General features: G+C 48.4%; 1 protein-coding gene across 1 annotated transcript; it reads right to left on the reverse strand.

The window, feature by feature from the left end:
• Window positions 1-17,525: 17,525 nt before the first annotated feature.
• On the reverse strand, window positions 17,526-17,972 carry LOC130031823 (60S ribosomal protein L26-like). Its single transcript, XM_056123332.1, has one exon. The coding sequence runs from the start codon at window positions 17,961-17,963 to the stop codon at window positions 17,526-17,528; it is 438 nt and encodes a 145-aa protein (XP_055979307.1). The 5' UTR covers window positions 17,964-17,972.
• Between the last annotated feature and the right edge of the window lie 7,307 nt (window positions 17,973-25,279).

Genomic DNA, 25,279 nt, shown 5'->3' on the forward strand with positions numbered 1-25,279 from the left:
TAGCTTAAAGCCCTCTAGAATTGGTTCCCACTGGCATAAGGAAGAATTAAGCTTGTAAGGTGGCAGCCAAGAGAAGAAACTGGGTAACTCTTGCTTTAGCTTTTCCTCCCTCCTGGCTCTTAATACATCTCTGACCCATTTTCTTCCATAAGGCCAGTGTTGACGAGGGTATCGGGCATGGGGCTATACCTGGTATCACTCAGTTGGCAGGTGAGCCGAGCTGGTGAAGGAAGTCCCTTCCTGAACCCAGGGTTAGAGGGTCAACATGGAAAAGCAGGGACTAGGTACCAGGTGCGTCCTTAGGGCTTCAGGTGGGAGACTACAAAGAATATTCTGAAGTGGGGTGCAAGTAGGACAGGGCAAGGCTAGAGCCAGACTGGGAGCATGCTGTAGGTGATGCTGGCTGGTATGGGCATGGCGTGTGGGCATGGCTGCTGGCCTAGAATTACTGAGAGGGACAGCAAATCTGCCAGCACCACCCTCCACCTGCTGTTGAACACTAGAGAAACTGCCAACCTCACACTCAAACTCCGTTCCCAATATAACCTACAGTGGGCTGCCTAGCTGGTAGAGAGCAGAGCAACTCATTAATCTTGAGCAATTAGCAATGACGGATAGTGATGTCCTGTGTCAGACTTGTCAAGCATATGCATGTTTAACAGGGCATATCACTTTAGCAATTTAAAGAAATGCAGCTGTGTGTAAGCTAGCAGTAACGGAGAAGGAGAGCCCCTCACGAGAGGACTGGAGGCTACCCCGGGGACAACCACATGCCTCACCTGGCCACAGGCTCCACTGCCCCTGTGGTTGTCTTGGATTCCAGCTCCTGTGCTCTTAAATGACCCTGGGCTTTCACAATAGTTCTTTTACTTATTTTCTGTGTATTCAGGGCAAGTTTGTATTTTTTTTTTTTGGTAGCAAGCACTCACACAAGAATTGGTGTGTGCCAGGTACTGTTCTAAATAATTTGCAAATGTTTATTTATGGATTAGGGTTATGGCACAGAGGTAGCTCACTGGTTTTGCTTGTGTGAAGTCCTGGGTTCAATTCCTGGCACCAGTCAAAGCAGCAACCACCATCAACATTATTTGTCAGAGCACCCACTGGCTGAGGTCTTGTTGCTATTTATAGATAAGAAAACCAAGGCAACGAGAGGCTCAGTAACTTGGCCAAGATCACATAGCTAGAGAGAGGCTCTACCTTCTGAGCCTCCATTTCCTTAGATGCGAAACTGAGGTATATTTAAGTGTCCCCCACAGAGCAGGACTTCTCAGCCCTAGCACCAAGTGGGACTAGATTCTTATTGTGGGTGCTTTCACGGGGGCTTTAATTATATCACAGTAGGTCATGGGAGCATCCTTGGCATCTACTGATGAGATGTATGTAGTTCCCCCACACCCCAAATTGTGACAAACATACATCTCCACCCGATGCTAAATGTCCCCTGGGGGCAGAGTCAACCCTGATTGAGAAACTGTGTCTGTTTTAATTGCATCTGGGAGGCTCAGATGAATGAAGGCATGTAAAATAGTTCCATTCTGTCCCTTCCCATCCCTTCGAGACACACACTTAGAGAGTTCTGACTCCTTAGGCAGAGCTGCAGGCTGGGCCCATGACTTCTACACATTTTGTGTGGCCTGGCTGATCTCCTTTTCCCTCCTCAAACCTCAATTTCCCCATGCATGCAGTGAAGGGTTGACCTAAAACCTTTCCAAAAGCTCTCTGCTGCAGAAATCAGCAAGACTGGGTGATTCATACCAAATACAAATTCCCCTCACAAAGTCCAAATTCTTCCAGAGTCTTAGTCATTCCAAAGTTTGAACTTTCTCGCAAAAACCATTTGAAAAATTCCTCCAGCTTAAAAAAAAAAAGAAAGAAAGAAGCTATTAAAAGAAAGTAAAAGTTTCAAAACCAATTCCTAAGCAAGCAACTCTGAAAACAATACACACAGAGGCGAGCCCGTAGCACCCAAGGTAACTCCGAGAACAGGATATGAAACCATACAGGCCCAATGCTAAGAAATGATTCAGTCTTTCGAGATGCTTCTATTTCAAGACCTGGTCCGCCCACTAGATCTGGTGGCTCCAAAAACAAAATAAACTTTAAAGAAGCTGCTGTTTCTTATCTCAACACAGTTAGCCTTACCAGCATCCTCAGGTCTCAAGGGCTCTAGCCAGCAGAAGGCGAGGCTGAGTCCTTGAATTTCCTTTTTGTTCTATTTCAAGTTGAAAGCTGCTGGCTTGTTTAGAGAAAGTCTTTTGCGTCCACCTTTAGTTGGCTGACCCGAGTTTAAAGCAATACAGTCTAATGGATTTATAACATAACCCATGAGTTAGTAAGTTCAGCTTAGCAAGGTCTCTGTCTGACTGTTCTACTAGGTTTGGGGCTGTTTAGATTATTGTCTTCAGCTAAATAAGCCTGCCTGACTATATTGATATTATATAACACAATATCAATATTATATTTGCCTCTGGCTAGGAAACATATATTTTAGTACATCATACAAATTTCCCCCCCTTTTTTTTCTGTCCCCCAGTGGGAGAAAGGGTGGGGTCATTCCTAGCAGCGCTAAGGACCATGTCTTGTGGTTGTTTCTTCTTTTCTTTTTTTCCATCTGGTGGTGTTTTAAGGGACAATGTGGTGCTGGGAATGGAACCCAGGGCCTTCTTGCATCTGAAAAAGAACAAAAATGGGGCTAGAGTGACAGTACAGAGGGTTAACCTTGCATACGATTAACCCAGGGTTCGATCTTTGGCATTCTATACGGGCCCCCGAGTATCACCAGGAGTAATTCCTGATTTCAGAGCAAGAGTAAACCCTGAGCATGACTGGGTGTAAGCCCAAAACAAAAACCAACAAAACAAAACAAAAAACAAAACAACCAGTGTTGGCATGGATGCAGGGAAATAGGGAACTCATTTACTGCTGGTGGGAATGCCAACTGGTTGAGCCCTTTCTCAAAGACAATATGGACATTCCTCAAAAAAGTAGAAATTGAACTTCCATGTGACCCAGCAGTTCCATTTCTGGGAAAATACTCCAAGGGTTCAAAAGCACAATGCAGGAAAGTCATCTGCACTCCTATGTTCATTGCAGCACTATTCACAATAACCAAAATCTGGAAACAACCCAAGTGCCCAAGAACAGATGAGTGGATAAAGAAAGTATGATACATAAACACAACAGAATACTATTAAGCTGTAAAAAAGAACTCAAATAAATTGCTGATATATAGCTGGATCTGGAAAGTATCTAGTATGCTAGTGAAGTGAGTCAGAGGAAGAAATGCAAATACAGAATGATCTCACTCATATTCAAGATATAAAGAAACATAATAGGTGCATAAGTAATACCCAAAGGCGATAGAAATGAAGAACAGGAGAACTGGTCCATAGTAGGAAGCTTGACATTGGGTGGGGCCAGGAGATAGGCCAGGGAAGGGACCACGATGGCAATGATAGAGGGACGTAGTCCCTCTTGATGAGATCTAGGTGCTGAAAGGACGTAAAGGGATATGCTTGATATTCTAATAGTAACAGTATTATGAATCACTGTACCTGATAGGAAAAAGGAAAAGAAAAAAGTGCTTGTCCTAGAGGCAGGCTGGGGAGTGAGAGGGAAGCAAAGGACATTGAGAGAAGGAAGTGAACACTAGGGAGGAGTTCACTGGGAAAATGGTTGATATTGGAACATTGTACTTCTGACATTCGATCATGAACAACCTGTAGTTATTTATTTATTTTTTTTAAAAGGCATGGGCGTCAGGGGAGTATACAGGGACCAGTAAGAAAGAAAAGAGAGATAGTACAGAGGAGGTTAAGGCTTCGTACACAGCTGACCTGGGTTCGATCTCCGGTTATCTCTGGCACCCCGTATGGTCACCTGAGCCCTACTAGGAGTGATCCCTGAGCAGAGAGGCAGGAGTAAACCCTGAGCACCACTGAGTTGCCCTTCTCCCTAAAGTACTGGGCCAGGGGGATAGCTTAAAGGGCTAGAGCACATGTTTTGAGCACATGTAGGATTCGATCCCCCAGTACTGTATGGTCCTCAAAGCACTGGTGAAACTACTCCAGAGTAGTCCCCAAGCACTGCCAGGGGTGGCCTTCAAATAACCAAACAAAAAAAGTGATACTGAAATTGGAACACGAGGCTTGTAATATGGTTACATATATTCAGATTTGGTCTTATGCTTCATGTGTTCTTTATAAGCTGTTTTTAGTTTTTGTTTTTGTTCCTGAGCACCCAACAGTGCTCAGGGCTTACTCTTGGCTCTGTGCTCAGGGAATCACACCTGGTGGGGCTCCAAGGACTTTATGTGGTGGTTAGAATCTAACCTGGGTCAGCTATATGCAAGGCAAGTGCCTTAATTGCTGTCCTATCTCTCTGACTCTAAAACCATTTAGCCCAAACTACTTTTTTTTACCCTGTAATATCTTCACCCTAATCTTGGGCGACAACACCATTGCTCTGGGGAGTATTCCCCTCCTTCTGAGCTGTTCTCCCAGGCCTGAGTCTGAGGCCAGCTCCCCCAGGAAGCATTGTGGCCTCTCTGACCATGTCCTCAATGTTCTTAAACACCCAGAACTCGTGTTCTTGACTTGGCCTTCTGCCTGTTCTGTCTTGTAACCTTGGTTGCTTTTCTGTCCTGAACTTTTACCTAAGTTGTGAGTTAGGGAAAAGATGACAAGAGCTAACGCACATTAACTGCGTCCTGGGGCCAGGCATTTTACTTAGCCCTCACTTTGTGTCTATAACGTAGATAATGCTCAATAAATAAATATTTGTTGACTGAATACTTGGGTGAGTTCATTTCAACCTATCAATAATTCTTCAAGGCAAGTGCTACAAGTGTTCCTGTTTTATAGATGAGAAAACTTAGACAGGTTAAAGCCTGAATTTGAGGACTTCCTATCTTCAAAGAGAGTGCTCTCTATAGCAATGGTGCTGTGAGTATAAATCTGGGGTGAGAAAATTAAATGGTAAGCAATTCGGTCCCTCTGAACTTCATTGTTCTGCTCTGAGTTACGCTGTGTAAGTGTGTGTGTGTAACCTCCAGTACACAATCATGCTTGATCAGTGAGACTGATCCCACAAAGAATCCCTCCTTAACCCTATCTCTGCCATTATTACTTTCTCTCTTTTGTGGGTTTATAATCTTTATTTTATTTTTATTTTTTGCTTTTTTGGGGTCACACCCAGCGACGCTCAGGGGTTACTCCTGGCTCTGCTGTTACTCAGGAATTACTCCTGGCGGTGCTTGAGGAACCATATGGGATGCTGGAAATTGAACCCAGGTTGGCTGTGTACAAGGAAAAAAGCCCTATCCTCTGTGATATAGCTCTGACCCTATAATCTTTATTTCTAGCATGAAGTTGACTCCAGGGGGTCAAAACCCTCCCTCAAAATTACCTACTTTAGATGGGGATGGAGAGATGACATAGTGGGTAGGGGGCTTGCCTTGCACATGACCCTCCCCAGTTCCATCCCTAGCACTGCATAAGGTTCCTTGAGCACTACCAAGAGTGATCTCTGAGCAAAGAGGCAGGAGTAAGTCCTGACTCTGACCCCCGCCCTCCTCATTGATGGAAATTTGTTGCAGCCATTATAGAAGATGGAGAGAGATATTTTTGATGGGGGGGCACAGAGAAAGCACACCCAGTAGTGTTCAGGGCTTACTCCTGTTTTGTATTTGTTCAGTTTGGGGACCACACCCAGTCATACTCAGGGATTACTCCTGGCTCTGCATTGGCAGTGCTCTGGGGATCATATGGGATGCCAGAGATCAAACCTGGATTGGCCACGTGTGAGGCAAATGATCCACCCTCTGTACTACCATTCCAAGTCCCTGATGAAGAGAGAATTAATACTGGCTAGAAAGAGGAAAAGCTTCAATTTTGGGAACTCACTGAGCCCACTTTGGCACCATTCTGTGCGGTGTCTGGGTTCATGGACTGGCACTCTGAGACTCCATTTTCTTCCTGGGCTGACTGTAAGATGAGAGTCACAGGGATAAGTGTACTCAAGTCCTTTGTGCAGCCTGTCTCTGCCTGGATAAGAGGCCTGGGGCAGTCATTCAGAAAAGCAGCTAGGAGTGACCCTTCCTGCCGCCAGTTCTGTGTGTCTTGCTACCTTGCCTTTGACTCTAGCGATGAGATTCTTTACAAGAGCATAGCCAGAGTCAGACAGCCTGGTACAAATGCTTGCTCTGGCATTTAGCAAATGGTGAACTTGGGCAATCTCTTTTGCCCCTCTGCGCCTCACTTTCACTGTCCCTTGGTGGGGATGGTGTTGGTCCTGCTTAGTCTGGGGATTACAGCGAATGATATCAGGGAAGGCAGGAATGAGCTGAGCTGTACAGGGCAGGGTGGGTCCAGCACGTAGTAGGTTGTTGCTAACAAGAGGAAGTGTTTGCCGCAGCTGCAGAGGATGGTTGGGGGGGGCAGGAGACGGGGACAATCCAGAACAGCATGCCAGTGAGAAGAGGACAGCAACAGCTGGCGACGGCTTTTCCCAGAGGAGGACTACGGGATGGTGGGGGGGGAGCCTCTCGGGCAGCTGCTTCCTGGGGTTGTGATGTCACTGGCCCATCCAGGAGGCCACAGTACCAGCGCCTGTCGCTGCCTCCCAGCTGGCTGACTCCACTTCCTGTGCCCTGGACCTGCCCTTGCCTTCTTTCTCATGACCCCTGGGAGGCAGCTGGACTATAGCTCAAGGAGCAACTCAGAGAGCTGGGTGCTCTCAGTGAGCCAAGGACCCTCCCAAGGGCCCTGCACCTTTGGGGGAGACCCTGAAGTTCTGTAGTTTTCAAAGTGGTTTTCTCCGATGTGATGTGTGATGCTGTGGAAGATTATCAGGGACCTTGAAGGATGGGGACAGGAGAATGGGGGAGACAAAGGGGTACTGAGCAGACTGAGGTTTTTTTTTCTTTTGGTTTTTGGGTCATATGCGGTGACACTCAGGGGTTACTCCTGGCTCTGTACTCAGAAATTACTCCTGGCAGTCCTCAGGGGACCAACCATATGGAATGCCAAGGATGGAACCGGGTCAACCCCCTACCCATTAGACTATCACTCCAGCCCCCTAAGGAAACTGAGTAAACTTTCCCTTTCTTTGTTTCAGATGAGCCTCACTTCCCCCCCCCCAATGGGGGCTGGAACGATAGCACAGCAGTAGGGCGTTTGCCTTGCACGCAGCTGGCCTGGCTGAGCCGGGTTCGATTCCTCTGCCCCTCTAGGAGAGCCTGGCAAGCTACCGAGAGTATCTCGCCCGCACTGCAAAGCCTGGCAAGCTACCCGTGTCATATTCGATATGCCAAACACAGTAACAAGTCTCAAAATGGAGATGTTACTGGGCCCACTCGAGCAAATCAATGAATAACGGGAGGACAGTGTGACAGTGTGTCTTTTTCATAATTTTATTTATTTGCTTTTTTTTCTTCTTATATTTATTTATTGAATCACTGTGGGAAAAGCTTTCAGGTTTAAGTCTCGGTCATACAATGATCAAACACCTTTCCCTTCACCAGTACTCATTTTTCACCACCAAGAACCCCAATATACCCCCCACCCGTCCCAATGCCTGTGAGGCAGATGATTTCTACTTAACTCTTCTCTACATTGATTACATTCATTATTTCGACAAAAGATGCACCATTATTGTTTAGAATTCCCCCCCCCCCCACAATCAGAATTGCTGAAAAGGCATTGTGAAATATTTTGTTTTCTATAGCTGGTATGAGAATCACATAAGGTCATATAATGATTTTGGATTTCTGCAAAGAGCCAGATCATTACGAGATTGGTTTCTGTGTGTCTGGTGTTATGGCTGTGCTGGAGAGCCACTCGGCGGGGGTGGGGGGGGAGTAACTCCTGACCTCGGTAGGGCATGAAGGACGAGCCGGTACCGCCCCCCCCTTCCCACGAGACTGCAGTTGCCCCGTCACTGCCAGCTCATACTTGGCTTTCCTATAAGTTCTGAGGCAGTGGCCACCTTACTGCAGGGGGGTGGGGGAAGGTGGAAGGGAGCAACACCCTTTCCCTCCCGGGGAGGCATGGCGCTATAGTTTAACGCTTGGTCCATTCACTTTTCTGCTGCAAGCTGTCGGGCTCTAGACTAAATCCTTTTGCCTCTGGAGCCACGGCCGTGCCAGAGAGCCGCTCATGGGGGGCAACTCGTGACCTCTGTAGGGCGTGAAGGACGAGCCGGTACCATCCCCCTTCCCATGAGACTGCAGTTTCCCCATCACCACTGAAGATAAGTCTCACTTTGGTCTTATTTACATGTTAGGTCTTCAGAGAAAACTGAATCTTGGAAGAAATTTCTGTGATACAGGCTGGAGAGAGAGCTCAATGGCTAGAGCACATGCTTTGCATACAGGGGCCCTGGCATTGCATGGTCCCAGAAGCTGTAGGAGTGACCCCCAAGCACTGAGTTGGGAGTAGCTCCTAAGCACTCCTGGGTGTGGCCAAATAAAGTCAAACAAAAGTTTCTGAGATGGGGCTGGAATCCTTATACAGTGGGTAGAGCGCTTACACTGCACATGCAGGTTCAATCTCTGGCACCTAATATGGCCCCCTAGTGATTCCTGAGTGCAGAACCAGGAGTAAGGCCTGAGCACCGCTGGAGTGACTCCAAAACAAAACAAAACAAATCGAAAGTTTCTGAGATGACAGAAAGTTCATCAACCCTGGTCTTTTATAGTACGTGAATGACAAATCAGATTTTCTAAATATTCTGATTGAGTCTATGCCATTCATTTTGTAGGTGGGAAACTGAGGCTAAATGAGGCGAAGTGTTTGCATTCATGGTGATGCAGCAATTTGGCGATAGAATTAGGACCTGGGCCTTCTGCTCTGACTCGGATGCCCTTATTGCACCAGGTGCTACCAGCAGAGGGTGAGGCAGACATCGCCCAGGGTCACATCTGACCATCTTCGTTCATCCCCTCCCTGTGAGCAACACAGGTCAGCTGCAAAATGAAGCCAAGGCAGTGGCTAAAAGGGCTTGAAACTTTGTCATGGTCTCACATCTCTGAGTCTGCAAAAGGAGAAGTTGCTGCCTGAGGCCGCTATATGAAGATAGAATTTGAGTTCTTTGTTGAAACAAATATTTTTTTTTCTTTTTGGGTCACACCAAGTGATGCTCAGGGGTTATTCCTGGCTCTGCACTTAGGAATTACTCCTGGCAGTGCTTGGGGGACCATATGGGATGCCGGGGATCGAACCCAGGTCGGCAACGTGAAAGGCAAACGCCCTACCCGCTGTGCTATCGTTCCGGCCCTGAAACAAATATTTTTTAAGTTCATATTTCGTGCCAGGTGTGTTTGGTGCTGGTAATGAAGGAGGAACTGGGATGTCAGGCCTGACTCTCCTATAAAATTTCTTATTTGTTTGTTCTTTTTTTTTTTTTAATTTCTGAGCCATGCTTGCCAATGCCCAGGGGTTACTCTTAGCTCTGTACTCAGGAATCACTCCTGGCAGTGCTCAGGAGACCATATGGGATGCTGGGTATTGAATCCAGGTTGTCTTAGTGCAAGGCAAGTGCCCTACCCACTGTACTATTTCTCCAGCCTCTAAACTTCCTTTTTTGGGCAGTGGGGCACAACCAGGTGTGTTCAGGGATCACTCCTGGCAGGGTTCGGGGACCATTTGTGTTGCTGGGGATTGAACTTGGGTCAGCTATGTGCAAGGCAGGAGTACCTGCTGTACCATCTCTCGGGTCCTTAAACTTACTTTTTTGTGAGACAGGCTGATGATAAACAAGTTGCTGACAAACCAAGAGACTGACACGGCAGAGACGCATTTCTGAAAGTTGCAGAGACTCCTCTAAAGAGATGATCTTTATGCTGAGACCCCCAATAGCCAGTCTAGCAGATGACGTTCAGCAAAGACGTGGCAGCAGCAGGAAGGACATGAAGAGCACAGGAAGATATAATAAAGCGGGTTTCCACGCGGGTCCATCCACGTTATGATTGAACCATAAATAAACAAGTGTGACGCACACGTGTCTGTGCTTTTCTCCCCACCGGCGTTTGAAGGTGGTGAGAGTAACATGTTTTCTGTGTTCTGCCCCCAGAACTGCTGTGTCCTCTTCAAAGCACTGAGGTGTGTGGCTCTATTTCCTTCTCAGAGCAACTCTGTGCTGAAGGCCCTGTTATTTCCATTGCTTTACAACTAAGGAAACACAGGGGTAGAGGGCAAGGCCTTGCTTTGCATGCCAAACCCAGTCAAACCCAGTTTGATCCCCAGCCACACTAAAAGATGGTCCCCTAAACACTGCCAGGAGAGATCCCTGAGCATCACCAGGTGTGTCCCTCCCCCCACCCCCAAACAAAACAAAACCAGAAAACACAATAAAGAAACAAGGAAACAAGTTCAGAGAGGTGAATATCCTCTCTGAGACCACACCCTGTGTTACTCTCAGCAGAGCTGAAAATCTAGGATCTGTGTTTTTAAACGTCTCCGGGATCTGTGGTCTATGCAGAGTACTCGCGTAGCAATCCTATTTGGAGTAGTGGACGCCTGCCTTAGCATCTGTGGAGAGGAAGATCTGGCCAGTTATTTTGTCAGTGCAGCCCCCTGGAATGACAGTACAGAAGAGCTTGTGCTCTCACTTCTCCTTCCCTTGCTCCCGTCTTCCAAAGTAAGTCCCTGAAGTCTGAGTTAGGGTGCGAGGGGCAGAGGGCTATTGAAAGGAGCTGGCAGAGACATGATAATGGCCACAGTTGTCCTTGTGGATTGTGAAATGGAGAGACATTCTGAGCTCCTGACTCACAAATTTGACGTCATAAAGGAAATGACAGTCAAGCAATAAAGAGGAGCACCGGTTTGATGCCACATCCTTTTCTGTCACCCTCAGACCCTGACCCTAAGTTTTAGTCATGATGATCATCTGGAATACAGACGCCTCACTCCTGCCTTCAAGCTCAAGGTGATCTCCTCCTGGGTCCTCTCTCATTGGGCTCATCCTAAGTTGCCCTCTTCTTGGCCTCTGTAATTTTCTAAGGTGGAAGTTGTCACTGAGAAGCCTGGCAGATGTAGGTTCAAATCCTGGCTCAGGGACTGGAGAGATAGTAGAGTAGGAAGGGTACTTGCCTTACACATGACTGACTGGATTCAATTCCAGATACCTCATAAAGTCCCTTAAGCCCCACCAGAAGTGATCCCTAAGAACAGAGCCAGTAGCATTGCCAAGTGTGACCCAACAACCAAATCCTGGCTCCAGCTGCTTATGAGGTGAGTACCCTTGGCAAGTTCCTGGGCCTCATTATCCTGATCCCAGGACTATCCAGGCCGACAGACACTTGTCTACCAGTGCTTCAAGAAGGCCACATTCAGGCCAGAGTGATAGTACAGTGGCTAGGACGTTTGCCTTGCACGCGGCCGACCTGGGTTCGATCCCCGGCATCCCATATGATCCCTCAAGCACCACCAGGAGTGCAGAGTGCAGAGCCAGGAGTAACCCCTGAGCATCGCTGTGTGTGACCCAAAAAGAAAAAAAGGAAAAAAAAAAAGGTCACATTCTCACATTCTGTTCCATTGTACTTCTTGCTGTTTCCACAGGGCCTTGATGGTATCTGACAGAGAGTAGACTCAGAAGAAACATTTGCCAAGGAACTGACCCAGCTTCTATGCCCCCAGCTTCTATCCCCGGCACCAAATAAGGTCCCTGGAGTCCTACCAGGAGTGATCATTGAGCACAGAGCCAGGAGTAAGCCCTGAGCACCATAGGTGTAGCTCAGAAAAGCAACAAGAGTGAATGAAAGTTTGGTTTGGTGCTAGGCACATGGCAGATGCTCATTTATCTGGTGGCTATTATCATGATGGTCATTGATCCTTGGAAAGAGTCTCCTGATCAGCTGACTTCAGAGTTGTTGCTGCTTAGTTCCAGATTATGGAATGTGATGGCTTAGTGTAAATGGTTTGCATTGGATGGATTTACTACTGAAGTTGGATCCCAAGAGCCTGAGCTGGATGATTGAGTCTGGGATGGCAAGACCCTAATCTTGTGAGTTCAGAAGGGCTTTGAAAAGCAGGAAATCAAGAGGTAGATGAAGGCAGATGCTACCTATTTGGGTTTTAGCCTGTAGGAAGCACTGCAGAAACTCTTCTTCTGGGTTCCTCCCAGAAGTGGGGCTCACTCCCCACCTCTGGGGGTCCCCCGAGATCACTCTCTCCTTGAGCATAGAAATCCTTCTTTCTTGCAGCTTGGGTGAGGGACAGACGAAATACACAGTGAGAAGAAAAGAGAAAAATCTGCTCTCACATGGGGAAGGTTCCCCCACTCCCGCCCCCCTAGTCCCCAGGAAGTAGGTAACATACTGGAAGGGGAACCAGAGAGAGTTTAGTGAAGGGCCTTCCTCTTAAAGACTCAGGTATTCAGGGCTGGAGACGCAGAACTAGGCTTGGGAGCAGAGATTGGAGCACCCACCTCCTGGAGAAAGATGGACAAAGGCAAACCTAAAGCTGATGGCTGCAGCTTTCTTTCTTTTTTTTTTCTTTAGATTTTTGGGTTAGACCTGGCAATACACAGGGGCCACTTCTGGCTCATACACTCAGGAATCACTCTTGGCGGTGCTTGAGGGACCATATGGGATGTTGAGAATCGAACCCGGGAATCGCATGCAAGGCAAATGCCCTATCCTCTGTGGCTGCTGCTTTCTCTGTATGAAAACTACTGTCTATTATTCATGTTTGTTCTCTGGTGCCAGGATCTCCCCGTTCAGTGTTTCAGGGTTGTTGTTGATGTTTGTTGTTTGTTTCGTGGAACCAAGGGGCTCCACTTGCAAGGCAAACACTCCTGTGGAGCCACTCCTGGCCACTGGCCCATCATTCTGGCCTTTGCTTGGCTCTAGGACTGAATTTAGGGGGCTGAGTTTTGGAGTGGTCAAAGCAATACCATTGACTGTTTATTACATAGTTTCCTAGAGGTAGACCATGCAAGGGCCTGAGGCTGAGGAGCATTCCCAGGGCTTCCTTTGGAGACAGCAGTGAGGTGGGCAGGTCAGTCTGGGCAGGGTTGGCATAGATAGTTTGGTCCTGACAGAGACCCTGGGCCTTAAGAAAGGTTTTCAGCCCTGTGGTGGGTTAGGATTAGAAGGGTTCATGGGACCCAGGTGAAAGATGTGGTCAGGGATACTGGCTCTGAACTGGTAGGTTTGCGCATGAGACATTTGTTCCTCAGTTGTTTCTCTAGGAACTAGCTCACCCTGGGAGTTGCAGTCTGTCCAGAATTAGCAAGGAAACCCCCAAAGTGAAAGCATCATAAAATATAAAAAAATTAAAACATGATTAATGGGCTGGAAAGATAGTACAGCTGGTTGGGTGCTTGCCTAACATATGACCAAACTATGTTGATTCCTTGTACTGCATATGGTTATCAGACCACCAGGAGTGATACCTGGGCACAGAACCAGAAGTAACCCCTGAGCCTCGGAAGGTGTGGCCCAAACACACTTCTAAAAAGTTCTTATTACCTACTCCAGAACTTATCATTGTGTGAGGTGAGGTAGGGCGTTTGCCTTGAACGCGGTCGACCCGGCCAACCTGAGTTCGATTCCTTGCCTTGAATTCCTCTGCCCCTCTCGGAGAGCCTGGCAAGCTACCGAGAGAATCTCGCCAGCATGGCAAAGCCTGGTAAGCTACCCATGACGTATTCGATATGCCAAACACAGTAACAACAAGTCTCACAATGTTACTGAGCCCGCTCGAGCAAATCGATGAACGGGAGGACAATGACAATGAGGTGATAGACAAAATATACAGTGGAGATCATTTTTAATTTGTTCATATATCAAATTATTGTTTGAGGGGCCAGAGTGATAGTTCAGCATGTAGAGCCTTTGTCTTGCACCCAGGTCAATCCGGGTTTGATCCCCAGCTTCCCATATGGTCTCCCAAGCACCACCAGTTGCTGAGTATAAAGCCAGAAACAACCCCTGAGCACTACTGGGTGTGACCCAATAAAACAAAACAAAACAAAATTATTGTGTGGTATACCTTCAACAGATAAATGCTCTATGCCTATTATATCCCAGTAAAACTAGAAGTAAATAAAAAATAAAAACCAAGGGGCTGGAGCAATAGTACAGCAAGTAGGGCATTTGCCTTGCATGTGGCCAACCTGGGTTCGATCTCGGGCATCCCATAAGAACCCGCCAGTACTGCCAGGAGTAATTCCTGAATGCAGAGAGAGGAGTAATCCCTGAGCATTGCTGGTGTGACCAAAAAAGTCAAATAAACAAATAAAACAAAATAAAAACCAATCCTCCTTTCATCAGATAATGTCAGACCTCAGTGACGATCATGAGAATGGGGAAGCAAAGAGAAGTCCCTCCCCATGGCCAGGCATCAAGGCGGGTTTCCCAAAGGAGGTGGACCCTGAGTGAGGTTTTGAAGGCTGGGTGACACTCAGGTAAGACAGTGGAGCAAGGGTATTGTAGACAGAGGAAACAGTATGTTTTGATGTATGGGTGAAGAACTTTTTTTGGAGAGCATTATGCTTGTTTGTTTGTTTGTTTTCTTTTGGTTTTGTATTGTTTGGGAACCACACCTGATGATGCTCAGGGCTTACACCTGGCTCTGCACCCAGGGTTCACTCCTGGTGGTACTGGGGGCGGGGGCATATGGGACGCTGGTTATCGAATCTGGGTTGGGTATGAACAAGGCAAATGCCTTACCTGCTGTAGCTTCTCTCTGGCCTCAAGGAGCATAAGGTTTGAGAGGAAGATGAAGGACTTTTTTTGGAGGCCTAGAGGGAGCAGATGTTAAGGGACCTCATACCTGACGAGTTTTCATGACCCCTGAGGGTAACAAGGGAGACTTCAAAGGTTTTTCCGCTTTGCCTAGAGGAGGCCAGGTGACAAGGCAGTGAGTGGGACAAGATAAAGGGTCAGTGCTAACCCCACTTCCTGTCACTACACTCAACCATCTGGTTTTCTTCCCAGAACATAATTCTGTGACTCAGACTCAAAGGTGCAGCACAATTGCCTAGAGAGCCTGTTAAAAACTCAACTTGCTGGGTTCCACCTCTGGAAGTTTCTAGGGGATCTATGGTAGAGCTAGAGGATTTACATATCTAAGTTGTGTCCAGGTGGTGCTGCTGCTGCTGGTTGGGGCACCCCACTTGGTGGACCCCTGCCCTAATACATCCTCCATTCCTTTGTGCTTGCTGCTACCGTTCTTGGACATCCTCTTCACTAAATCTTTGTCACCCCCTCAGAGAAACCACTCTAAAGCAGCCACTATCTTTCTGCCCTGTTTTATTGTAGCACCATTTGAAAATACTATATGGGGCCAGAGAGATAGGATAGTACCTGTTGTACTATCTGGCACACAGATCTCTCGAATTGAATCCCCAGCACCCTGTATGTTCCTCTAAACTTTGTCAGGAGTGAGCCCCGGATGCAGAGCCAGGATGTAACCTGGATGTAAGCTCTGAGAACCGCCGGATGTGGCCAAACCCAAAATATTTTGTTATTCTATTTGTTGTCTGTTTGCTACTATGAAAACGTAAGCCCCAGGCATCTGCTCCTGGGGACCCCAGACATGAAGATGGTGCAAGTAATTTAATGCATTAAACCAAGCTGTTAGAGTGAGTTCCTGCAACCTGGGGAGACTTGCTGAGGTCTGGAACCCTGGTTGTGCAAGCCTCGTCGCAGGGCTGGCGAGAGCCCCGAAAGTGAACCTGAAGACTAGCAGAGCTGTTGACACAGGTCAGAGGAACTCATCCCCCCATGAGGGGGGGCTGGGTGGGATGAGAAAGAGTTTAAAATAGGTGACCTTTATGAGCAGATGTGGGAGGAAGGAAGGGCCCCCTGACATCACCACTGAGAGGCCCCGAGCTCCATTGTGGCCCAGAGGCCAGGGCCGCCAGAGCAGGGTCCCACCTGTAAACCCAGGCAACCAGGCCATGGGGGGTGGGGTGGGGGTGGGGCTGTGGGGTGCGTGTGTTGGTGTGGTCCTGGAAGGGGACACTTAGGCTCTTATTTCTTCCTTTCTTCCTCCCGCCTTCCTCTCGCTTTCATCTGTTCAGTGAGTGGTGGAGGGCTGAGTGAGGGACAGGTCCTCAGTTTTCCCAGCTGGAATATGGGTGCTGGGGAGAAAGAAATCCAGTCCAGGATTTCCTGCTTGACCTCACCCCAGTTCTCCCCCTTTCACTGCATCCACGTGGGTCCCAAGGCCACAACCAGAATCAGTCCTCCCCTCAAGTTCCCTATCCTCCCCACTGCCCCCTGCAGTACACACACGGGACCCATCTCCCGTGTCCACATTGTCCCCAGGCCTTGGTGTGGGTCAGCAAAGGGTGAGCTTTGGAGGCCGCCATGTCTCAGAGCCCACTCTGCCCCTGGCTCCCTGGTACCTTTGCCTTTGCGGTCTCAGTTTCCTTGTCTATACAGTGGGCACACCTTCCAGACTCCAGTAGAGATAAAAAAGACACTGCTCTAAAAGTTGGTTTCTGGGGCCTGGAGTGATAGCACAGTGGGTAGGGCGTTTGCCTTGCACGCGGCCAACCTGGGTTTGATTCCCAGCATCCCATATGGTCCCCCAAGCACTGCCAGGAGTAATTCCGGAGTGCATGAGCCAGGAGTAACCCCTGTGAATCGCTGGGTGTGACCCAAAAAGAAGAAAGAAAAAAAAAGTTGGTTTCTTTGGCCTTCCCTGTCCTTTAAAATTGTGGTTAAATACACATAAAATGACACTTTTACCGTTTTTAAGTGGATGGCTTAGTGGTATCAAAAACATTCATAATAGGCCACTCTCATCACCACCCCTCTCCAGAGCCTCTTTCAGCTTGGAAAACGAAACTCTGTGCCCGCTTTGCAATGATTCCCTCTCCTCTTTCCAGCCCAACTGGCATCCTTTTTTGAGTCCATGAACCTGACTACATATTATTCTACTTACTTTGTTTTGGTTTGGGGGCCACACCAGGCAGTGTTCAGGGTTTACTTCTGGGTCTGTGCTCAGGGATCACTCCTGGAAGTGCTCAGGGGGACCCTACGGGGTGCTGGGATTAAACCAAGGTCGGCTGCATGTAAGACAAGTACCCTACCCGCTGTACTAATGTTCTGGCCCTAACCACATACTTTAAGCACTTCATGTACATGGAATCATGTGGTATTTGTCTTTTAGTGAAAGACTTCTTTGATTTAGCATAAAATCTCCAAGGCTCATCTATATTTTAACATGTAAGGTTGAATAATATGTTAGATATATATGCCATATTTTGCTTATCCATTTATCTAGCAATGGGTGTTCAGGTGTCTTCCCATTTTAGATACTATGAGTAATGCTGCTATGAATATTGATGTCAAAGTATCTCTTTGATGCTCTGCTTTCAATTCATTTAGGAATATACCCAGAAGATGAATTGCTGGATCACAGAGTATCTTAGTTTTCAATCATTTTAAGAATTGCCAAATTGCGGTACTGTTTTCTACAGCAGAAACAACCATTTCACCCCACAGCAGTTCTTTTTTTAAATTTTTTTATTTTACAGTTTTAAATCAAGTTGTATATAAAATAACTTTATTTCTGCATCTTCTCAAGTGTTTCTTTCTTATATTTTCCTTTTTCCTTTCCTACTTGATGAGGCTTGGCTTTGTGTTCAAGGGCCTTTTTGTGGTCTCTGTCCAGTTTTAGTCTAGTGATAACCCCCTTACTGGAGTGAACACCCACTCGAACAGTTGTTCCATTTGCCTTCTCCTGCTGGACTCGTTCAATGTAGATGACATATTTCATTCTGTAACTCTCAACTACTTTGTAAATTTGCTTACCTTTGTAGTGGCCTGGCACCACCTGAAGCTCCTCGTCCTTCCGGATGGGCATGGATCGCATATTGTACTTCTGCCTCAGCTCTTTGGAAAGAGGGAAAGATGTAATCTTCCTATGAATGTGGGAAGATGCGTTGAAATAGCTTTGATGGTTCTTGCTCTGGTCAGAAGTCACAAAAGGCCTGAACTTCATTTTGGCAGTTACCACTTCAGCGATAGCTGCAGGAGGAAAAAGCCCACAGCAGTTCTGGAGCCTTCTTCATCCCTCTGCCAGTTCCTTGAAGTCTCAGAACCACAGGGTCCATGGGTTCCAAGATACTGATGCTGTGGCCCGGCCTACCATGAGGGCCTTGGTCTCAACCTGTCTGAAAGCCGATGACCTTGCCCACCCACCAGACTACCCCGCATCTGGCTCAGTGATTAGAGCAGGATGGGAAGGTCTTCCAAACACTAAGCTGGACCGGGTGTCCTGTGGGACTTCCCTGGCACCCATTCTTGTCTTCAGGCCTCCGCATCGTCACTGCAGGGCAGAGGTGCTCTTATGCCACCACCCTTCCCCCCCGCCAGCCTGGATCCTGTTCTGATGTGCCCCTCCAAGGCGGGTGAGTGGGGAGGCCAGAGAACTAGCAAAGCCCCATTTTCAAAAGACTTCTGCTCTGTATCTCCAAGGCAACAGGGACATTGCAGGGTTCAGCCTTCCGAGTGGTTTTTGGTCTGTTTGGCAGACACACCTGACAGAGCACAGGTGCTACTCCCTGCTTGGTGGTCAGGGCTTGTTCCCAGCAGTGCCAGGGGACCGTGCAGTATGGTGACCAGAAGCCAGGTTTGTTCATGTGGATCATGTGCTCAGCGCATTGAGTGTCTGTCACCCTGACTCACCTCCCCACAGAAGGGAGGTGAATACTGTCAGGGGCAAATGGGAATAGAGCTGGCTTGTGGGAACTGGAAAGAGATGTTTTTTGGGGGGAGGAGATTCCACCTGGCGGTGCTCAGGGGCTACTTCTGCTTTTGTACAGAGATTTTTTTTCTTTTGTTGTTTGTGTAGAGGCCTCACCTGATGGTGTTCAGGGCTGACTCCTGGCTCTGAACTCAGGGATCACTCTTGGTGATGCTTAGGGGATCACATGGAATTCTAAACTCAGGTTGGCCACGTGCAAGGCAAATGCCCTACCCAGTAAACTATTGCTCCAGCCCCTGATGAAGAGAAGTTAATCCTGGCTAGAAAGAGGAAAAGCTTCAACTTTGGGGTCTCACTGAGTCCACTTTGGCATCTGCCTGTGTTATGTCTGGGTTCATGGACTGGCACCTCTGAGCCTCCATTTCCTTCCTGGGCTGACTGTGAGATGAGGAGAGTCACAGGGATCAGTGTGCTCAAATTCTTTGTGCAGCTTGTCTCTGCCTGGATAAGAAACCTGGGGAAGCCATTCAGAAAAGCAGTGGAGTGACCCCTCCTGCTGCCAGTTCTGTGCATATTGCTACCACATATTCTAGCATGTTGCTTCCACATATTTAGCATAAAATCTTCAAGGCATGGTTTGCCTTTGACTCCTAGCGATGTGATCCTTTAGCAAAAGAACATAGCCAGAGATTAGATCTGGGTCACCCACTTGTAAGGCAAGCGTCCTACCCACTGTACTCTCAGGGTCATTCCTGATAGTGCTCAGGGGACCATGAGGTGCTGGGAATTGAACTTGGTGCTGCAGTCAGTGGATCTATGGCTCAGACCCTCGAAAGAATTATTTGATCCCAGCATGGATGGGGAGTTTGGGGTGGGTTCATCTTGCCTACTACAGTGTATTCTTAGTTGCTTCTCTGAGTCTCAAGTTCCTCAGATGTAAGGCTGAATCACAGTGGAACTTCCTGGGGAGCTGGGAGAGTTCAATGAGATCATGAAGACATGCAAAGAACTTCCTGGAGCTTGCGCCTGGCCCCCAGCTAGCGGTTCAGAGCCACTCCCCCCCAATCCCCCCACCCCACCCGGGGCTGTGAGAGGCATGAGGTGTCCCTGTGGTCCTCCCTGCTGAGCCCACTCTCCTGGGTGGACTGGTCTGACCCCACAGGAGCATTCCCATGCCAGGTTGTCACTGCGCTCCCTCCACAGATTGGCGTTTCTCTGCTTCCTGGCAGGGTGGGGGCTGCAGACTCTGGACACGCAGCAGCCCCCTCCTGTGCCCCTCCCTGCTCCTGCTTGCTGTGTTCCCCCACCCAGTTTCCTCTTTTCAGCAGCACAGCTGCCCGAGGCCAGCACAGGTGTGGGCCTGAGTCAGGACCAGGTCGAGTAGACACAGTCCCCCTGGGGGTCCCTCCCTCCCTTCCTTCCTCAGTTCTGTGGGCACTGATGGAGAGGAGGCTGGATAAAGAGCCTGACATATTCACCTCTCAATCACCCACCCCTGCTTCTGTTATCCTCAGGGCCAGCGCAGAGCAGGGAGGTGAAAACACTTCACAGGAAGAGACTTTGGAGAGGGAAGATGTGCTGTGTGTTGGGAGTTTGGGAAGACAGCATGGGTCCTGGAGGACAGATTGCCGGTGACCCCAAGCTGTGACTTGTTCTCTCTGCATCAGTTGAGGCTATGGATGGGTGTCTTGTGGGGGGTCATTGTGCGGGTGGAGGTGCCCTGTCCACCCTGGTCACACGTCATTAGGAATGATTCACTGTATCTGGTCCTCTGGGAAGCTGAGCTAGTTCTTGCCAGGTAGGTGTCACGCAGGCTTGTCCCGCAGCCTGTGCCCGGGCTGCTAATGAGCTGGTGTTCCCTAGGTGTTTCATGTGTGACTGATGGAACCAGCCACGACTGGGGCTGATGAGTTACCGTGGCGGCAACTGACATTAGCCCACAAGCTGTCTGAGGACATGTGGTCCCTCCCTGGAAGGGGAGCCAACCTTTGGCGTAACATTTCCTTTTTTTTAATTTTGGGGACTGGCGGGGGGTCTTTCCAAGCAGGACCTGGGACCTCCTGGTTCAAGATTGGGGCCCAGTAGCATGGCACTGCTCAGGCCCAGTGGTGCTGGGAACCACCAGGTCAGTCAGTGTCTCAGGGGCCACTAGGGCTATATCTAGCAGTGCTGGTGGGGGCCATGAAGTGGCTGGGGATTGAACACTGGTCCTTTTACATTCAAGGGATGTGTTTCTGACCCCTGAAATATGCCCCAGGTTCTGGTTTTAAATTCTTCTTCTTCTTCTTCTTCTTCTTCTTCTTCTTCTTCTTCTTCTTCTTCTTCTTCTTCTTCTTCTTCTTCTTCCTCCTCCTCCTCCTCCTCCTCCTCCTCCTCCTCCTTCTTCTTCTTCTTCCTTTTTTTTTTCTGGCCACACTTGGTGATGCTCAGGGTTTACTCCTGGCAGGGCTCAAGAGAGCATATGTGCTCTCAGGGATCAAACCCAGGTTGGCCATGTACAAGGCCATGTACAATGAAAGTGCCCTGGCCACTCTACTGTCTCTTCAGGTCCCATAGTTTGATGTTTATGTATTTGTTTTGTTTTTTGAGGCACATGTGATGATGCTCAGGGGTTACTCCTGGCTCTACACTTAGGACTCACTCCTGGCAGTGATCCCCCAAGGATGGATCATATAGGATGTCAGGGATTGAACCTGGGTTAGCTGTGTATGAGTTAAGTGCCCTACCTGCTGTACTACCTCTCTGACCCAAGTTTAGCATTTCTCAAGCAGTTGTACATAAAAAAAATGTATAGCTTAGGCTGAAAAGATAGTTCAGAGGTAGATCTATGTGTGAGACCTTGGGTTTGATCTTAGCACTACAAAACAAAAAAAAATGTCTTTGGTAGCTTATTTTCTCAATTTCACAGCAACATAAACAGATAGTACTATTATCCTCATTTTATAAATGAGAAAACCGAGACTCAGAGATAATTAAAAAGGAGCACTAGTATAGCAGTTAGGTCACTTGCCTTCTACAAAGCTGGCCCAGGTCCAATCTCTGGAACCCTATATGGCCTCCAAGCACTGCCAGAGATGATCCCTGGGCACAGAGAAAGGAGTAAGCCCTGATTGCTACACTGGGTGAGGCCCCAAAAGCAAAATAAATAAATAAATAAATAAATAAAATGAAATACAACAGGGGCCAGAGAAATAGTAGAGAGGGTAGGATGCTTGCCTTGCATCCAGCTGACCTGAGTTTGATTCTCCAGCATTCCATATGGTCCCTGGAACACTGCCAGAAGTGATTCCTGAGTGCAGAGCCAGGAGTAAGCCCTATGCACAGCCAGGTAGGACCTGACAACAACAACAACAGCACAACAACAAAATATTAGTATTTTGACAAAATCACATGCCATTACCTGATCATACTCGAAATGGTTTTATAACCATAAATCACCACAACATGCTAAGTGAGAGCCCTGGGCCACGGCTCATTTTGCTCGAAGTGCCTGCCTTGCAAGCCTGAGGTCCTGCATTTAATCCATGATGCTGCCCACACACACCAAGTGCAGTGCTGGTGGTTCTGCTATCTGGGATCCCCATGGAGGGTGTGATCTCTAGCACATACCAGGTATGTAGAAGCAACACTACTAAAGTATGTGGTCTTGGTGTGCACTAAAAGTAACACACCATTAACTCTGTCATGCCTGTGTGTGACCACTGAGCATTACAGCCAGAATGTGTGTGAGCACCACAAGAGTGTGAGTCCCCCACTGCCCAAATAAGCAAGCACACAACCCAAGTATGTGACCCCAGCCAGTACTGCAATCAGATGTGTGACGACAGCTGCTTATCATGACAGTAACAACAGAGGGAAGGAAAGTGTGTGTGTGTGGAGGGGGGGGAGATGGTGCATCACTTGCTCAGGATTCTGTGTTTACCCGGAGGTGGAGCTAAGCCCAGACGCAGGCCTGGATATCAGGACCATCCAGGTCACTGATGAGCTGGATGGTCCTGATATCTCTGGGTGGGCCTTCCTCGCCGCCTGTAGTGCTCTGAGGTGGACAGATCTCAGAACTTTAAGGGCCGGTCTATGTGGCTGAGTGTCCTGTGAAGACTCTTAGAAGCTGATTTACGCTTTTTATCTTGGTAAGTCCAGGGCCCACACTAGGTCTGGCACAGAGTAGGCAATAACTGAGTTTCCTCCCTGAATGAGTGGTTTTGGCTTTTTTGTCGCCTGGGTCCCACACTGTGGAAATGATCCACACTTTTGGGCCCAGCATCGCTGGACATTGTTATAAGCCTGGCTCGCACCAGCAGGTACAAAAACAGGGTCAAATCCCATCCTCATCCACCTCCTGTCCCCCTTCCCCCCAACTCCCATGCCCAAACTAAACTAACTTTGTAGTGATTTCCAGTTCTCTCCTCCGGCCTCCCTCTCACGCCTCCTGAAACACAGCTCCTCCTCTGTGTGTGAGCAGATCTCACACAGCAGAGAAAGGTACATGGTTTTGGAGTTGCAGTTTTCAGTCCTTTCCATAACCCCAGTTGCCATCACGGACCCAGACACATAATAAGGACCCAATATTAGCAAAGTATTGGTGAAATGAAAGAGCAGTCTCAGGACTCCAGGAAACTGCAACAATCATGAGAACTTGGCAGGTGAAGCTCTGGGCCCAGGTGTAAAACATCAACATTTCTGGGCTCGATTAGTGGAACCAGCCCTGTCTGCAGCAGCCTGCTAGGCACCACCAGGCAGAGCCTCCTGTCACCACCTGCTGACACCAAGGTTTTGATGAGCCTCAAAAAATTGTGATGGAGCAAGCAGAGCCCTAAAAATGACGTGCAGTCCTCTGTTGACCCAGGAACAAGCCACTTGTGGGCTGGGGCTTTATAGTCCCCAGTGAGATTCACTCTGATTCCCTTCAAGGAAGCAGACGGCACAAACATTACCGGATTTACTTGTTCATCTCTTTATCTCTTTAACTACTATTTATGGAGAACCTTCAGGTACAACAATGAATAAGAAGCCCTTTGGAGCTTACATTCTGGTTGGGGAGATGGGTGGGGGGAGAGATAATCCCTAACCTGCCATTCCAGCACTACACGGTAACCCCAAGCATCTCTGGGTGCAGCCCTGAAACTCATGAGCACCGTCAGGAGACCCCCAGCACCCCCTTGGGTGGTCCAGGGTGGCTGTCCCAGGCAAGCCAGGGCCAAGCAGCATTATCTCCTCAGTCCTGAAATGCCAGCCCCCTCACCCCCTCAGATAAGATTCACCAGTGGGACCCACGGGCCTCCTGAACATTTCTTGGGACAACCTCAGCCCCTCCCCCCCCCCAAACAAATGACAGATGTTGAGATTTCTTTTGTTGTTGTTGTTGTTGTCTTCTATTTTGGAGCGATGCTCAGGTGTAACTCTGGCTCTGCACTCAGGGATCACTCCTGGTGGTACTCAGGGAACCCTATGGGATGCCAGGGATGAAACTCAGATTGGTGGATTGGCCTTACATAAGGCAAGCGCCCTATTGCTGAACTACCACTCATGCCCTTAAGCAGCACTGTGGCACTGTCCTCCCATTGTTCATTGATTTGCTCAAGTGGGCACCAGTAACGTCTCTATTGTGAGATTTGTTGTTATTGTTTTTGGCATATTGAATACAGGTAGCTTGCCAGGCTCTGCTGTTTGGGCGTGATACTCTCGGTAGTTTGCCGGGCTCTCTGAGAGGGGCGGAGGAATCGAACCAGGGTCAGCAAAGATTTCTAATGAAATGCCATGAAGGAAATCAAAAGTATTGAGCTGGAAGAGCTTAGGGAAAGGGTTACCTTAGCCAGGGAGTTAAAGTGGTTCCCAAATCTCTATTGAAGAGTTTGATTGAGCTATAGTTGGGGGATAAGAGAGCACTGACCTTGAAAAGGTAGAAGGAAGGGCATGCTGGGTAGTTGGAGTAGTAAGAGGTCTCAAGAGAGAAGAGATCAGCATGGAACACTTTACAGTTAAAAAAAAAAATCAATTGGGGCCCGGAAAGTGGCCTTGTTTGTATGGCTGACAGGCATTCCATAGGGTCCCCCAAGCACCGCCAGGAGTAATTCCCAAGTGCAAAGCCAGGACTAACCCCTGAGCACCACCAGGTATGACCCCAAAACAAAACAAAAAATCGATATAAAGTCATAACTTTTATGTGTTTCGAAGTGCCAGATTTCTTTAATTAATTCAACAAACAAATGCCCACTGTGTAGCTGGCCCTGTGCTAGGCCCTAGGACAAAGAGAGGTGCAGTAAAGTGACATTCTTGTCCAATACAGCCCCAACCTAATACCCCGTGGAGAGGAGCTGGTCTGATGTTTGTGAGGCGCTGCCCAGCTTGGATCCTTGGGGAATCCAAATAAACCCTGCGGGTTCTGGTATCCCAGGCCTCCCGCCACCAGCCACTCTGGGCCTCCATAGGAGGGAGCCTCGCGGCTTCCTGCCGCTCCCTCCCCCACCCACCTGGGCACAGAGGGTCTTTCATCCATTGTTACTGCTTCCTGCCCATCCATCTCCAGCTGCTGGTCTGAACTCTGCAGATTTACACTGACAAGCGGATGCTTTTACCAGGACCCTCCAGGCGGCTGGGGAGGGAGAGGGGGC

This window comes from Sorex fumeus, unplaced genomic scaffold, assembly GCF_029834395.1.
Source record: "Sorex fumeus unplaced genomic scaffold, SorFum_2.1 ptg000047l, whole genome shotgun sequence".
Taxonomy (NCBI): Eukaryota; Metazoa; Chordata; class Mammalia; order Eulipotyphla; family Soricidae; genus Sorex; species Sorex fumeus.

Excerpts from the sequence above, each read along its gene's own strand:
- LOC130031823 (XM_056123332.1), bottom strand. The coding sequence starts at position 17,963 with ATGAAGTTCAGGCCTTTTGTGACTTCTGACCAGAGCAAGAACCATCAA.